Consider the following 16444-nt stretch of genomic DNA (forward strand, 5'->3'; position numbering starts at 1 on the left):
TTAATTACTACACATCAAATAACACTATTGATGTTAAAAAAATAGACGTACCGATAGTAATTAACTGTACCGAAACTTGAGGAAGGATTATCGCTTTGAGTTGTTGGATAGGCTGAGGATGTTCCAACCTGATTCATCCATCCCGATTGAGGAGACCGTCCGATATGATCCATATCAGGTGTATAACCCCTAAATAATATAATCAACATCATTAGTAGCATTCAAGTGCCATTACACATAATAATAATAATAATAATAATAATAATAATAATAATAATAATAATAATAATAATAATAATGATAATAATAATAATAATAATAATAATGTAAAAAATGAATATTTACCACTTCGTCAAATTGATGACTTAAACTATCGAGGTATTTGGCTAGTCAAAATGCTTTGATAGGTACTCATGTCAGAGGTAATTGTGTTGATAAGTAGGTTCCGCTGAGTGACTTCTACCTGAATTATAGACGGGGCTTCGAGGAGCCCTAGCCATGAATTCAAGTCGATTAATGGGACCTTCTATACATTTCAAGGACGTTTAAAGTTATGCATTTCCTATAATCATAAGGCGCCTTCAAAAAATCAGTCAACGATTCATCGTCTTGAATGTACCACTGACCATAACTAGTTACACCTTGCGGCGTAAATGACGTTGGATATTTTCCAATTATATTTAGATCAAAATCACTTCTACTAATTTGTAGTCTATTATACAAGGCTTGGAGTAGTTTTGAGAATTTTAAGTCAAGTGGAAACTTAACATGGTATTTTGGGGAAGAATCATAGCGCAAATTATTTTCCTCGAATATAATTTGTCCGTCCCAGAATAAAGAAACTTTAATTCTTGGAACATCTGCCATACTTTGAATAATTTAGGAGGAATACAAAACGCAAAAACTAGATGAAACTTTGAATTTTTTACTTTTTTTTGCGTTATGTGAACTCGATATTTATAACCAACCAACGCGTATGCGATTACGAGTGTTACGCCTAATCAAATAAGCGTGGAGAGATGCATAACGCGTTATTTTACACATTTATGCTACATTTGTGATAGCGCGGTAAAATCTTGCGTTATGACGGTATAGCCTTGATAAATCTTTGCGTTATGACGGTAAACGCACAAGAATTCTTGCGTTATACGGTATAACGCATAATTTCCGCGCTATACAGCTCCTCCATTGTCACCTCAACTATCAAACAAAACGTCATGATTCGAATCAAACTTTATATAACGTAATTTGACGAATAAGTTATTATAACCACACAACATTTCACACAAAATTGAGCTACTATGTCATTTTTTGACCAATTTAGAGATATAAGCCGTGTTATATCATTCACTCCAAAGAAACATATTTCAAGCAAAATGGTAGGACAGAACTATATGATGATGATTTTCATTACTCAAATAACCCTAACGATAGATTCAATCGAGAATACAATAATAAAATGACAAGAGGAGTGGGATTGGCGTGTTAGGAGGCCGCAAAGCATCGAGCACAAGTTAAGCGTCGGTAGGGCTTAAACGCCCAAAAAAACGTGCTATGTCAATGCCTCGGAACTCAAAGAAGTTTAATTTGGCTCTTAATCGTTTTTCACAAGAGAACAATCGGATGCAAATACGTTACCATAGGGTAGAATATGGTATATATGGTAGCACAAGATTTAGATCAAGTGGGATTTGTATGACGTGAAATGTCCGATAAAGATTAACATTTTTCTTATAATAAGGTAAGTAGGTAGGGTCATAAAGACCCCCCCCCAGTGGTACTTGGGGTTTGCAACTATATAAGTAGCCTCTTTCTTTGTTATTAGACTACACCATATTCAATGTCGAGTAGTAGAAACTCGGCTTGGTCTTTACTCCTTCCAAAAGAACCAAATAGCATGACGATGAGAGTTCAAATCATAACGCTTTTCGAGCGATACTAGTGATCTCAAACTAGATGAGCTAAATCCCCACCTTCTTATGCATAGGCGTAATGATGATTTTAAAGTGTGAAATATTCGCATCCGCGGGAATATTATTGCGGTTTACGCCGAGAATGGTCATATCGCTTGCCGAATCGTAACGTCTTGTTCGTGACTTGGAAAATCTCAACGCTCCAATACCAACGAGGTACTTTCCTTAACCATGCCTCGCAGTAGGTGAAACTTGCGAGCTTGCGTGCAAAGGATTATAAAAGAAAACAACGTATCTTCGGCAAGACGATGTAGATTTTACATGCTAAAGTTGGTCGAAGAACAAGCATCATCAACCGGTAGAGAACTAAGCGCATCGAAAAGATGTGTCTTAAGAAACCGCCAATATTTTTTCGAGGACGATATTGAGGACTTGTACTCTGATGATGATTAAGAATGTTGTGATTTTAGTTTTAAGTTTAATATATCGTTATGCTCTTAGGTATTAATTAGTATGTTAAGTTTTTTTCAAGAATGTTGTGATTGTATTTTTAATATATCATGGGTTTCTTATTAATGAATTAGTGTGTTAAGTATTTTCATCTACTCAAGGTTATGAATGATGCAATTTAATTAAGTTTTTTTTTTTTTTTTGCATGAACGCTGCCATTTTGACTAACTTTTAATTAATTATTAATGAACAAGTTTAAGTATTCGTAAAGAACTTCAAGCTAATGTCACCGAGCCTTGAACGAAAAATAAGCGTTCGAGCACTTTTCAACCTCTAAAACGGCCATCCGAACTTTTGTGTATCCTTGATGTGTTGATCCTACCTAATTAATCGCACAAAAATAAGTAGGGTTCTATATAAAATATTGAAGTTTCGGGGTCCCGAAGCATGATTAATCTATGGTCAAAGTACGTTAAAAAGTGTAACGAAAGAAGGGTTAACCAAAAGAGAAAAAAAAAAAAAAAAAAAAGCACTATAGCGTAAATTACTGCGCTATAGAGTTGACGGAGCCGTGTCCGTTAACTCTTTAGCGCAGTAATTTATCGCGCTAAAGGCATTTTCGTAACATTTTTTTTTGTTCAGTATTTTGGTCGAAAACTCGTTTTTTGGGTCATTTTGGTTCCGGACTCGTCAAACTTCAGACATTTATCTAAAGTTAGGCTTTGACAAGCCTACCTTCAAATGCTAGACACTGAATTTTTCAACTTGAGTCTCGTAGGTCTGAAGTCGATTCTGAAGCGATTAAACTTACAAATATTTATGAACCTCGCCTATGTCTTAAATAACGGTCCTCAATTCTGCTACTCGCGCATTTGTTCCAACAAATATGTGGTTGAGGCCCAATGCACAAAGCCCAAAAAGAAAGCCCATTATCATAAGGTGAAGCGTCAAAGGTGGTCTGATGTTGTGTATACTACGTTGTTTTCCCCAAAAACAGCTCCTTCCTTCCAAGAAACTATAAACACTTGTTTCTATAAAAAAAAAAATCAGAAAGCTCTTTTTTTTCTTTTTCTTTTTCTTTCTTCCTTTTATATTTCAATTTTGTGTCAGTTTCAAAGTTTCTCTGCTATTTCAAGAAAATGCAAGTAATACATAGATGGCGTAACGTTTTGATGGTGAAGGATGCACTTATTCAATCAACAAGAATTGTTGCTTCTACACAATCACAAAATACCCATTTGGCTTCTTTCCATTCTACTTCTATTTGCTCCCAAAAATGGAAAAACAAGTTTAATTCTGTGAGTTCTCTTTGCCTTTTCCTTTTTTTTTTTTTTTTGGTTGCTAATATTCTTTGGACCATAGTTTTTGCAAAGAACAATGAAACTGAGGGTTGTTTGCTTGTTTTTTAGGCAATATTGTAGGTTCTTGGTTCTGTAATTGTTGTTTAAATTTAGATATGAGACACTAATGGGTAAAAGTTTGATCTTTAATTGTTGTAACTAATAGCTGCACAAGTATTTGTTTATTTGAATTGTTGTTGCCTCATAAATATATTAAAATTAGCCTATTGATTGAAGTTGATATAATTGGAGTATAATGTGAGGGAAAGTGGGGTTTCATCTTTTTCCACTATTGGTCAAAGTATTTACTAATTGACTAATGAATCTTGAATTGAGGAAAGAAGGAAGATATATAGGTTCCGAATAAGAGATTAACTTGTTGGTTTCTTGATTATTTTGTTGGAAACTATTTTCATTTTTTTTATGACAAGGGAACACACAGGGTAAACCCCGCTCATGTGCAATATCGCGCAAATCACACAGGAGAGATAACCTTCACTAGGCAAGCCCCGTGCGACGAGCTCGACCCATAAGGCAAATCCCCTCCTGTCGTAGGCGGGAGATTTCGAGCCTAAGACCTCCATTATGGAAGCCCCATGCTCATTTTGTTAGCCCAATGATTGATAAATTACTAAATCGAAGAGGATTAATTTGCAATAGCTTTAGCCATTTCTATCTAGTCCTGTCTCTCGATTGGAAGAAGGATTTGCAAATTTGTGTAATTGTAGATGTGGTTCAATAGTGTATACATACTGCAAAACAGGTGCTTGAGGGTCATTTAGTTTAGCTGTTCCGCATTTTATGCTTATCCTAATATTATGTGACAAAGTGAGATTTCAAAGCGAGTAGTTTCCTTCTGTCAGCACTTTCGTGGACAGTGCCATTCGTGCTTATAAATTTTCATTTGCAAAATGACAGTAACTTTTTCAGCCTGTGTGTCCTGTACTTGTACAATACTTTTTTCCATTTTAATTTAGATAACCATTATTCAGAAGTTTTGGAGTGCGCATAAGCTCTTACTTCTTAACAGGTTTAGACCTAGGAAATGAGCAATTAAACAGTTTATTTTCATGTGAAGGTATCCTAAGATGACTTGAGAGTTAACGGCTTGTAGTGGAAGTAGTTAATGAAGTTTTTCTAGTCTTCAAAAGTTTAATGAAGTTTTTCTAGTCTTCAAAAGTGTTCTTTTGGAACGACTTCAGCAGGATCTGAATTTTTTGTCTGTAAAAAGCAGTTAAATATATTTGAAATAGTTCAGTATTTGACATGCTACGTATGCCTTTCTTTCACCACTCATCTTTAGTGGCTTTACCCACACCTCTTAGCTAGAGGTGGATCCAAAATTTGAATTTTAGGGATTGTGGACTGTAGGAGAACAAACTCAAATGCTAAGTAACTGGTTCTGAATTTAATTCTTGTATATATTTAGTGGATTTCTTAACACATACAGTGTGTGTACACCAAAGCTACTGGGTTCTATCAAACCTAGTGGTGGAGGCAAGATTTTTGCCAAGGAGATCCAAAAAAAAGAAATTAATAATACACTTAAAGATAAAAAGACTAGAAACTGTGGTTAGCAACAATTGAACTTCTGTCCTCTAAGAGAATTTGAACTCCCTTTACTGTTGTTCTGAGCTTTTAGCTTGTGTCAAGGAGATTCAACATTTAATATATATACATAAAACAAAAATTTAAACCTATATACACAGTGTAATTTTCCGAGGAAGGGGTTTCGGACCCCTTCCTTCTACGTAGATCCACCCATGGTCAAACCCATAGCTTAACGCCTACATCCGCCCCTGCACTTAGCCATTAAATCTCTACCAAGTTGGCTCCAATTGATCTTCTTATAGATAATAATTGTCTGATTCTATTCCTGCACCTACAGACAAGCCCTGCTATGTGCGAGCAAAGATATGGAGGTCTAAGCATCTGCATAAAATTTAGAAATATTTTTATGAAATTCCAGAATATTTTATGCATGCCACAAAGGAAAAGGCCTTGGGAACGGTATATGAATCTGCCTTTTTGCCTTCTCTTAAGTCAACAAGGCCTATGCTGCCAATTTATCATGGTCTAGACAATCTGTTTGTTACCTTGGTAGGCGTAGTGGTTTAAGAAAAATCTGCTTAAAATTCCGCCAAGAATTGAGAGCATACTTCTTCCTCCTCTATGTTTCCTTGAGTTTGTGGGGAGGATGGTGGTTATGTTCTGTGTTTGCTTGTATATTAAGTGTCAATGTGCTCCCTTATCCTCCCAAAAAAAGTTCCAATACTCTCGTTCATCGAGACTGGTAAATATAAGGAATTTATTGTCTTTCTGCACTCAGTTTTAGCATTCTCTTCTCATTCACAATGTATTTCCAGCTTGTTACTTCAAAATTCAAGCAATATCTTTCTACAGTTTGCATTTGTGACTTTCATAAATTGTTCTTGCAGGAATTTAGAGGAAGTCAGCCGCCAACTAAGGTAAATATCTTTACCAGTTTCCAGTATTATAGTGAGTGAAATTGCCTAGGATTGGAGATATCCTCGTGAATTTTTTTGCTTAGTTTTCTCTGGTCAGTTAGGTATTCTTTTTTCCTGTTCATTTCTTTTTCTTTCCATGTAATATGTCTATTAACTTCTCTTTTCCTCCTCTTTTTCTTATTTATCATCCAACATTTCCATTATTTTTCAGGATTATATCAGATATGCAACACGTCAAAAGCGTGCTGACTCAAAAAAAGCTTTGAAAAATCTTCTTTTTTATGGTGCATCTGGAAACTCTTTTGAGGTAAATATTTAATCCTCTTTCCTTTCATAGATGAGGTAAATCTTAATCTTTGTCATAACAGATCAACTATTACTGTCTTTGACTTAGTTTTTAGTTTTTCTTTCTTGTTATGGAGTGACATAAAATGCTTTTCATTTAAAGTAATTTCTTTGGATTAGTTTGCTTCCTGAATTATTTTCCGGTGTTTGGTTGGACATAAGGTAGGTGACCTGAGGCAACAATAGAAGTGGTACAGGGTGTCATTCCGGTAATCGTCTTGGGTATTGAAGGTTGAGAGTAATATTTACTTGGTAGTTGAAGCAAGTGATATGAAGTAAAGTTGAAATATTTGCACATGAGACGACATACGCTCTCATTTTCCCGTTTTGGTGTATGTTAATTTTCTTTGTTGAAAAACATTTTTAGCATAAGAAAATAACCAAACGCTACAAGTTTATCAAGGACAACATCTTCCAAAAAGACATGAATACATCCTAGATTGCTATTACAGACCTCAATCATTGAATGCAAGGTCATTTTTGTATCTTGGGAACACTGAAAATTAGTTCTGTTATTTTTCTGTTTCTTGTCCCTCCTTTATCTGCCTGTCCTTTTCCAATTGGAGTTTCTATGTTTTCCATCTTTTACCAAAGGCGGGCTAATAGATTGTATATATTGATAGATAAAATTTGTGATATTATTAGCTTATCACCAAGGTTGTATTCGCATGTGTGCTGGTGTGTCTGAAATAAACAATTACTACCACCGTGCAATGCTTGGCCAAACATCTCAACTATCTAAACTAAGTTTTTTTTTTTTTGAAAAAAAAAAAGAAAAAAAGAAAAAAAAAGAAAAGAAAAAAAAAGCACATTTGGCTTCCCAGAATTTTGGCCAAACAGGCCTTAATCCATTGATATGTCCTATTTCTTTCCAGCTATATACTCCAAACATGAATTTAGAAATTTTCCCCTCTTCCTTTGCAGTATCGGCTCCAGTAGCAAATAACTTATCACTAGTAAAAGGTGTCAGTGGTGCAATTCCGCAACTGTCAAAAGAAAAATTGAGCAAGCAGCAGCCCTGCCCCGGCACATTCTCTTTCCAATTATCCCCATGAAAATACTAACCTAATTTCCAAATGAACTGAGGGAGAAGTCCGAGACCTATTCATATGTGTTCCTTTTATTTCTTCTCTTTTCTTCTTCTAGAAAAAGAAGAAAAGTGAACTAAAGCAAAAGTCAACTGAGAGAATCAACTAAAGAAAGAAATGTCTTCCAAGAAGCTAATGGCATCATCATATAAGGAAGAAACTTCTTTGCACCAAACAAAGTGTTCTCACAACCAGAAAAATACTATGCTTCAATCGCGAGCTAGTCGGATTGGCTATATGAATCCTCATTATCCATTCTTTGCCATTTGGACCGATTTCTTTCCAATATTCAATAACTTAAGAGGTTCTCCAACACTAGAGGTCTAAACTGATTAAAAGGACTCCTAACAAACATTGAACCTAATGCGCCTATTTGGCCAAGCTTCTAAAATTTGCTTATTTTAAGAAGTGTTTTTTATCTGAAGTATCTTTCAAGTAAGTACTTTTGAAGAGTGGCAGTTTGTGTTTGAGTAATCTAGTTCAAGAGCACTTTTTCCAATATTATAGAAATACTTCGTGCTTGATCAAGTTTCCAAAAATGCTTCCCGGGAGAAGCTACTTTTTAGCTTCTGAAAAATAGCTTTTGCTACTACTCAAAAAGTACTTATTTTTTCATAAAAGCTTGGCCAAACACCTCAACTATCTAAACTAAGTTTTTTTTTTTTTTAAAAAAAAAAAAAAAAAAAAAAGCAGATTTGGCTTCTCAGAATTTTGGCCAAACAGGCCTTAATCCATTGATATGTCCTATTTCTTTCCAGCTATATACTCCAAACATGAATTTAGAAATTTTCCCCTCTTCCTTTGCGGTATCGGCTCCAGTAGCAAATAACTTATCACTAGTAAAAGTGTCAGTGGTGCAATTCCGCAACTGTCAAAAGAAAAATTGAGCAAGCAGCAGCCCTGCCCCGGCACATTCTCTTTCCAATTATATCCATGAAAATACTAACCTAATTTCCAAATGAACTGAGGAAATACTAACATATCCGCTTCCCCGCCCCACCCCAACCCAACCCGACCCAAGGAAAGCTGCTTTATGCCTGCTTCCCAATGTGACACTTGAAGTCTCTGTTCATGTAGCCTAAGAGCCTCTGCTAATCAACCACAGAAACTTCAGTCTTTGTCAAGGATCCTCACTTGTCCTATGTCAGCTTTGAAGTGAATGAGTAATCTCTTAGAAGGATAAAAGGAAGATCTATTCAGAAACTCCTCATTTGTGCAATTTTAGCATCTACTGATATAATGATTAAAGAATAAAGGTATCAAGGTTTAACTAGGATAGAACAAGCTCAGTTTAGCAAGATGAATAACCTAGTAAATAGAGGAAAAGATGGAGAAAATATAAGCAGTGATGAAATTTTCATTTATACCTATCCCATGTATACTTTTGTCGTAGTTCTTTATTGCTTTGTCTTTCTCCCCCATTGCATCTTATCTCTGTTCAAAAGTACCTGATCAATTGCATGCAAGTTCTCTGTTTATATTAAATTCTATTCTCATGTCACCATTTTTCACCTCAAGTTTATTATACTTATTGACAATATGCTATTTTCTTGTTGAATAATTTACTAGAGTGAATCTTCAACAATAGATGATAGATGGGATGTGGATCGAGATGATCGTTCAGAGAAGAAAAGTGAATATAAGTCTGCTGCTCGTCGTAGAGATCGCTTAAGGAGAAGGATGCGTAAGTTTGTACTCTCATTTGACTATTGGTTTCTCTACTTCGACTAGCACTGTCTAATGAAAATTCTTATGTCATGCTGAAAAATATCGGTGCGTTTCAACCTTTGGCCCCTAGAAAACTCCAGATGTAACTGAATCATATATTGCTATTTGATTTTGGTGGTTTGACCTAATTTGTTAGGTTCCTTTTTGGAGCTGGGTTAGTATTTTCTATAGCTCTGTTATTGCTTACCAGCTAGCTGGACTAGTGGGGTGCCTATCAGGAATCATACTGAAAACAATGCCTTAAAAAAGGTTTATTGGCTGTCAGTTGGCAGCTATAGTGCTGCGTAAAATGGGATGAACTTGCCTTGCTTTGCGTTTAATCCATGTAGGAGTTGTATTGCAAGGCTCTGAGCCACTCAAAGTAACATTTGAATTAATGCTTCTGTAAAGAATGGAAATTGGACTTGTTATGTCTGTCACAAAGTTACAAATGTCATAACTTCAGATAACCTTCTGTTATGCTTTGTGATTGTTAATCTCTACTCTTTAAATGGCTGATGGTGATACGATACAGAGCTTATTTACTAAAGGATGCAGGTAACCTCTATTGACCTGCTAATTATATTCTTTTAGGAAAAATGAAGAAACGGAGATTATCTGAAGACTTCGAGGAATATCCCGAGACAGTATTCCAAGCAACTTTTGGTAATAAGTGGTACACTTGGTGTTCTAGGCCTGGTAAATCGTCTCCTTTTGAAGATCTATTCTCCCGAAGACAAGAAACAGACTGGTCAGAACAAAGGCATTGCAGATGGGATAATGAAACTGAAAACGAGACACAGACAGAATCCAACTACGAATCTTTTAATGTAGGGTCTTACTCTGAAAGAACAATTCTCGGTTTACCCCCAAGGGGTCCTCTGAAGATTGAGGATGTCAAGAATGCGTAAGTTCTAGAAGTTTTGTGTTGTCCATACTCTATATATATATATTGAAGACTAATGTGAGACACTATGATTGTCCTTGCAGTTTCCGTTTATCAGCTCTGAAGTGGCATCCTGATAAGCATCAAGGCCCTTCACAGGTTAGCCTGTAGTTATGCAATTCCTTTGTTTGTCCGCTTAGACTTTGTCAAGTGAGAAGCATTTATTAGGAGGTAAAAAGGAAGTATATGTTGAAATTGTATAAAATGGTCATAAAAATCATCTTGCTGTTCATGGTTCTGGCTAGTAAAAACCCCTAGGGTGAGCCATAGAATGCATTCTTTCTGTCTTTTAGTTTCAAGATATGCTAGTCGGGTTCATTGATAGAGAAACATGTCATTAGGATCTAGCAGCTATTTGACACTCCGTGGCCGATGGTGTATCTGAGTAAAAGACAATCTGAAAGGGAGTTACTTTGTTGTTCCTTTGTCTTAATTATGGTGAGAGTGAGCCACGGAGCTCATCCCGATGTCTCTCTAGTTCAAGGAAGAATCAGATTTGACATGTGAACAGAGACATTAGCATGGTTGGTATTTCTAATAAATTTACTCTTGTAAATACTTGAAATAAGTATTGACATTTTCGACATATAAGCAATTGTAAGCCAGAGGAAAGGAGGAAGTAGACACTATTGATTTTGGATGTGATTTGATTTGTATGAAAGATTTATCTTCTACAGTGGCAATACATTAGCCTATCCTTCTTTTTCGGTGTCAATGCCTTTATTGAAACTCTGTGTTCTGGAATTCTATGTTACTTGGACTTTCCAAAATGCTTTTGTTCCCATGTCGGGTCCTCCAAAAATGCACTACTTTTGGAGGATTTGACACGCACCCGGCAGCATTCTTGAAGAGTCCGAGCAACATAGCTGGAATTTAGCTACTCATATTTGTATTCTAGGAGCCCTCCTCACCAGATGAGTCGTTGCATCTGTGCAGGCAGCAGCAGAAGAGAAATTCAAATCCTGCGTCACTGCATACAAGTCATTGTGCAACGTGCTCTCCCCAGCTTAACCTTTATCTGTTCTTACTCTTCTTGTATCTGACGTATCCATGGCTTCTTTTGTTCGAGTTTCAGAAGCCAAAATCATCATTCATATTAATAATAAATAGCTCAGTCTTATGTATTTTAATTTAGTTCTGTATCATAACTTCCTTCAGTCTGGTGAATGGCGATAGAGGGCTCTGTCTTTCCTATCAGAGCCATGAAAATGTACTTAATAAAACTTTTAGTCTTAGTATACATACAATCAAATAAAACATTCCTAATCTGGTTGCTTAGTTTCTGATAGGAAGAAAGATACCAAGTAAGATCATTTATAATTTTCTAATTTTTCTTACACCGTGTCTCCTAAAGATAGTTTTTCGTCCTGTGTTTGCTCGGTTGCTTTGCATTCTTATTATGGTTATTTTTTTGGCATTATTTATTGATTGCACGGTTACAACAAGGACACGAGACTTATGGCCAGATTATCATAGACAAAACATACAACTTTATTGAAATTTAGCTTCTTTTTTTTTTTTTTTTTTTTTTTTTTAAGGATTCTATACGAACTTGGACTGATACAGGCTTAAGTGGAAAAAAACCATGACTAGTGAGGATTTATATGCGTAATTGATTTTAACTTGGGATTGAGACATGAGTGTTCTTGTCAGATATAATAATTACTTTGTTTTTATATATATGAGGATCTTTGTTTTATTACACAGATTTTAGATGTTTTTGTCAGGTATAATAATTATTTTGTTTTTACATATGAGGATCATTGTTTTATTACACAAAGATTTTTAGAAAAAAACCTGGCTTATCTTTGAAATTATTTTGAATGACACAATCCTTGGGTTCAAAATCTTTGGATTCTCTAGAGTGGTGCGAAAGGGTTATTACTTTAATAATTGTGAAAGTCATTGATGGCTTGGATGTAATGATGCTTCAGTTCTTCTTTAAGACGAAGAAATTCCAGAATTATAATGGCGCGCGGTTTGGAATTGGATGACTAATGAATTTCGGAAATAGTTTCTCTATCTCCGTCGTAGGCATTAAAAACAACGTAAAGGTAGCTAAATTATCATCAATTGTTTATGTCCGACGGTCGTAATCTCCCCAAATATTGGATGCAATCCGAAGTATCCGGTATGTATTTTTTTTGTACAATAATATAAAAAATAATGATTAAAAACACATAAACAGTGACGGAAATGGGGCCGCATCATTTTTGTGAGTTTCCTATCTGAACTATTAGTGTTTGTGTTTTCCACCTAAACTATCATCAATTGTTTATCAAAACATACCTCGACTAGTATCTGATGGTGCGTGGTGTACATTCTGACTTTTATCTTCACTATTATCATGACGTTTCGTGTTTAAAAATGGTGTCAAATGACAAAATTTGAGTAGAAATTATGGTTTGCTCTCCACGGCGATAATTAAAGGAAATAATTGAAAAATTAAGGGATAATGGTAAAAAACACATCCGAAGTATCATTTGTTTTTTGTGAGTTTCCAGCACCATTAAATACTAGTCGAGATGTTATATGATAAATAGTTGGTGATAGTTCAAGTAGAAAACGCAAACACTTGATAGTTCATATGTGTTTTAATAAATAGTTGTTGATAGTTCAGTAGAAAACTCAAAAAAGTGATGCTTAGAAGTGTTTTTTTTTACCATTATCTCTTACATAAATTGGTAACGGAACGGGGCGTAAAATACCCTTGAACTATTGAATTTGATGCAAAAATACCGATCCACCTTTTGGCTTTATAAAAAAATACGCCCCGTTTTTTTTTTTTTTTTTATTTGTTTTTCTATTGTTAATTAGTTAATTATTTATTGCTTGTTTATTTAGTATTTGGGCCCTCAAATACCAACCGCTAATTGTTTATTTGCTTAATTGTTTTGTTTCATTAGTTAATTAATCGTTTATTTGCCTAAAATAATTTTTTGATTATTACTTAATTGTTTATTTATTAAATATATGATAATAACTTGTTAATTATTTGATTTGTTAGTTATTTGTTTATTTTTAATGGACTCATTTCATTTATTACGTGGCACCCTTTTGATTGGTTGACAAATTAATTAACTTAAACTAATTAATCTCCCCATCTAACGATCCAACAAATAAAACACCGACGGATCCCAATTAAATCCCCATTCCGTATAAAAAAACATACAAACCCAGGTCATTACAAACCATATAAAAAAAACCACAAACCCATTCCATTACAAATCATGAATTGTGGTGCTTCAATTATGATGGTTCATTTTTTATCTAAATTATTTAAGATTTTCGGCATTTCACTCGCATATCGAGGTATCTTTCGTATTCTTGATCGGCCTTGTTATTTATGTGACTGCGATATATATATTTTTCAAAATATGATACCACATCACCCAAAATTATGTGAATTTTCAGTTCCATGACTTTTATCTTCATCTTCATCTTCTGTTACTGCTTATGATGAGTTGTGATATTGTGAAGCCAATTACCATACCCGTGTACCGTATGAAGTAAGGTTTTAGTAAACGCTATGAATGTGGATATTATTGAGCTTAACATGTTAAAATTTGAGTAGAAACCCCTCTATATGGTTTGCTCTCTTTGAGTTCACGTTTTGTAATGAAATGGGTTCGTGGATTTTTTTTGATATAGTTTGTAATGACCTGGCTTTGTATGTTTTTTTTTTTTTTTGTACGGCTGAATGGGGATTTAATTGGGGCGGGTTGGGTTTTATTTGTTGGATCGTATCACCGAGGGCCGCCTTAAGTTAAATCGGGGGATTAATTAGTTTAAGTTAATTAAATTGTCAACCAATCAAAGGGTGCCATGTAATAAATGAAATGGAGTGCTATTAAAAATAAAAATAAATTCGTTGTGGATTTTAGGCACTGTGGATAGTCCTGCATACTGACCCATCCTCGATAGTGTGTATATACATTACTGTAAAATTTATCAAGGGTATTTTAGGTCTTTTAAAAGGTTAACGTCGAGGTATTTGGCGGTCAGTGGGGAAAAAAATTTACACTTTCAAGTCCCTCAAGATGGTGGGGGTATTTTTACACCAAATTCAATAATTCAAAGGTATTTTAGGCCTTTTTCCGAATTGGTAAACAGTTACTTTACTTCTTTTGCACAAATATAATTCGGTAAACACTCACTACTTTTTATTAAATGCATTATATTGCCTTAACAATAATAAGAAGGTCATGAAAGAGACTGAAAGGGAGATTCTTCTACAAGGAGAAATAAGGAGCACATTCTGGTTGGCCTTTCTTGTAGCTAGACTAGAAATGGAACTAACGGAAATGTGTTAAATCTGTCACCTCGCAGCTTTCTCATTATTGCTGAGCTATACAAGTGTTCATCACTAAATTCATTTCCTTTCGCCTTTAACTGTGTATTGAACAAAGCTACCTAAAAAGAATGTACACATTGATTACATATTCAAAAAGATTAAAAAGAATAGACAGAATAAAGTACTGGCAAACGTTGGAAAACACATCCAATTAGATATCCAAAAATTAAACAAAATTTAGCAAGTTGGGTTAAACTTCAACATTTAATTATTTTAAAAGTGTATTTTGTCGGATGTATTTTAAAAAAAAATACGTTTCAAGAGAAGAGGTTTGCATTTGACTAATCAATTTGAAAATAACTTTCATCAATATCACAACAGTAATTTGTGTTTGGTCATGATTTCAAAAGTAATTCTAGTGAAAAACTTTTTTTAATTTTTTTTTATTACATACGGGCAGGGGAAGAGAAAATGGGGAAGAGCATGTCTAAGGTAAGGAATTGAACTTTCACCGATGTTAGTGAGTAACTTACTGAAACTAAGCAATAGCCAAGTCCATGGTAAGATAAGCATGTACGGCCTACTAAGATTTTTTATTTTTATTTTTATTGCCTACAGTGGATTTTTTCAACTTCTGATACTGCTCAAAAACACTTAATTTTTTCCTATAAAAAACTTGATTAAACGCCTCATTCTCTAAAATAAATATTGTTTTAAAAAAAAAAAAATTGATTCCTCAATTGTTCGGACAAATAGGTTATAAGTAATGTAAAATGCAACAATAGACAAACATAACAAAATTTCCCTTTCTCACTATTTGTTTCTCTTCTTATATTGGAATTTAAATTTTCAGCCGATTTTAATAATATTTATACGATCATTTTATTTATATAATAAATTACATGCAAATCTCTTTGTTAAATATATGGTAATATGATTAAGAAAAAAGTAACCAAACCTATAACATAGTATGCTATCCTGACGTCACGAGAGAAAATCCAGAAATACAAACAAAAAAAGCAAAAATGTACATGTACAGTTGTACACATCCACAATTTTGAATGAACATACCAAAAGAATCAAAAACCATAACTTCAACCAATTTTGCTAAGTTCCAAGAATATTTTCCAATTAAATCCTCAAAATGGGTCCTCCCAACCTAAAAAAAAATTTCAACAAATCTACCCTAGAAAATTGAGTGGAGTTCACTCTTACAGATCTCAACAAAAAACCCCTTTAGAAACAAAGGATTACAACAGATGAAGAAATCATAAAACCATAAATAAAAATCAAGAACCCAAAATGCAAAGCCCAATTCCTCTTAAACTTACCAAAATAACTCTCTGGTGGTTCTTGATAATGTATCTCAAATTCATCACCAATTTCTTCAACCCCACCATTACCAATTCTCATTTTCAATTGCCTAAGTCTCTCAGTAGCCAAACCTAATGTCAACTTATGACATCTCCTTTGATACTTAAAACCATTAATACATCTCAAAGTTTGTGCCACAGATACATAAAAAATCAAATGGGCTAAAGAAAGAAGCCCAATGGGTATCCAACAATGTCTACATTGAAGCTTAGGTGAAAGAGCTTGGCCTAAAAAGATTAATGACAAGAAAAGAAAGAAATGTTGGAACATTTTCCATAGTTCTTTTTTTTGTAAGTCTATAGCTCTTTTTTTCTCTAGGGTTTTTTCAAAATGGAGTTGGATTATGGTGTTAATGGCTTGTAAAGCTGTTTCTTTTTGGATTAGATTTGGGTGGTTGGTTGGGCCATCGTAATCTGCCATTAGAGAAAGCTTGGAAGAGTTTAGAGAAAAAGAAAAAAAAGTGGGGGATTTGGAGTTTAATGTTGTGTTTGTGAGTGTGACAGCACGGGGTACAGTGGT

General features: G+C 34.5%; 2 protein-coding genes across 3 annotated transcripts; one reads left to right on the plus strand and one right to left on the minus strand.

Moving 5' to 3' along the window:
* The first annotated feature begins 3335 nt into the window (after positions 1-3335).
* On the plus strand, positions 3336-11523 carry LOC132059349 (uncharacterized). Of its 2 annotated transcripts, none has more exons than XM_059451935.1 (7): positions 3336-3661; positions 6142-6171; positions 6383-6478; positions 9174-9288; positions 9906-10218; positions 10302-10364; positions 11198-11523. In XM_059451935.1, exons 1-7 carry the CDS (start codon positions 3503-3505, stop codon positions 11298-11300), a joined length of 879 nt encoding a protein of 292 aa, XP_059307918.1. In that variant the 5' UTR covers positions 3336-3502; the 3' UTR covers positions 11301-11523. The 2 variants fall into 2 exon arrangements, with proteins under 2 accessions (XP_059307918.1, XP_059307919.1); XM_059451936.1 differs by having other exon boundaries at positions 3338-3661; positions 10302-10356; positions 11194-11523.
* Positions 11524-15627: 4104 nt separating this feature from the next.
* Positions 15628-16444, minus strand: LOC132060668 (uncharacterized). Its single transcript, XM_059453642.1, has one exon. It carries the CDS (start codon positions 16343-16345, stop codon positions 15788-15790), a length of 558 nt encoding a protein of 185 aa, XP_059309625.1. The 5' UTR covers positions 16346-16444; the 3' UTR covers positions 15628-15787.

Source organism: Lycium ferocissimum, chromosome 6, assembly GCF_029784015.1.
Source record: "Lycium ferocissimum isolate CSIRO_LF1 chromosome 6, AGI_CSIRO_Lferr_CH_V1, whole genome shotgun sequence".
Lineage (NCBI taxonomy): Eukaryota > Viridiplantae > Streptophyta > Magnoliopsida > Solanales > Solanaceae > Lycium > Lycium ferocissimum.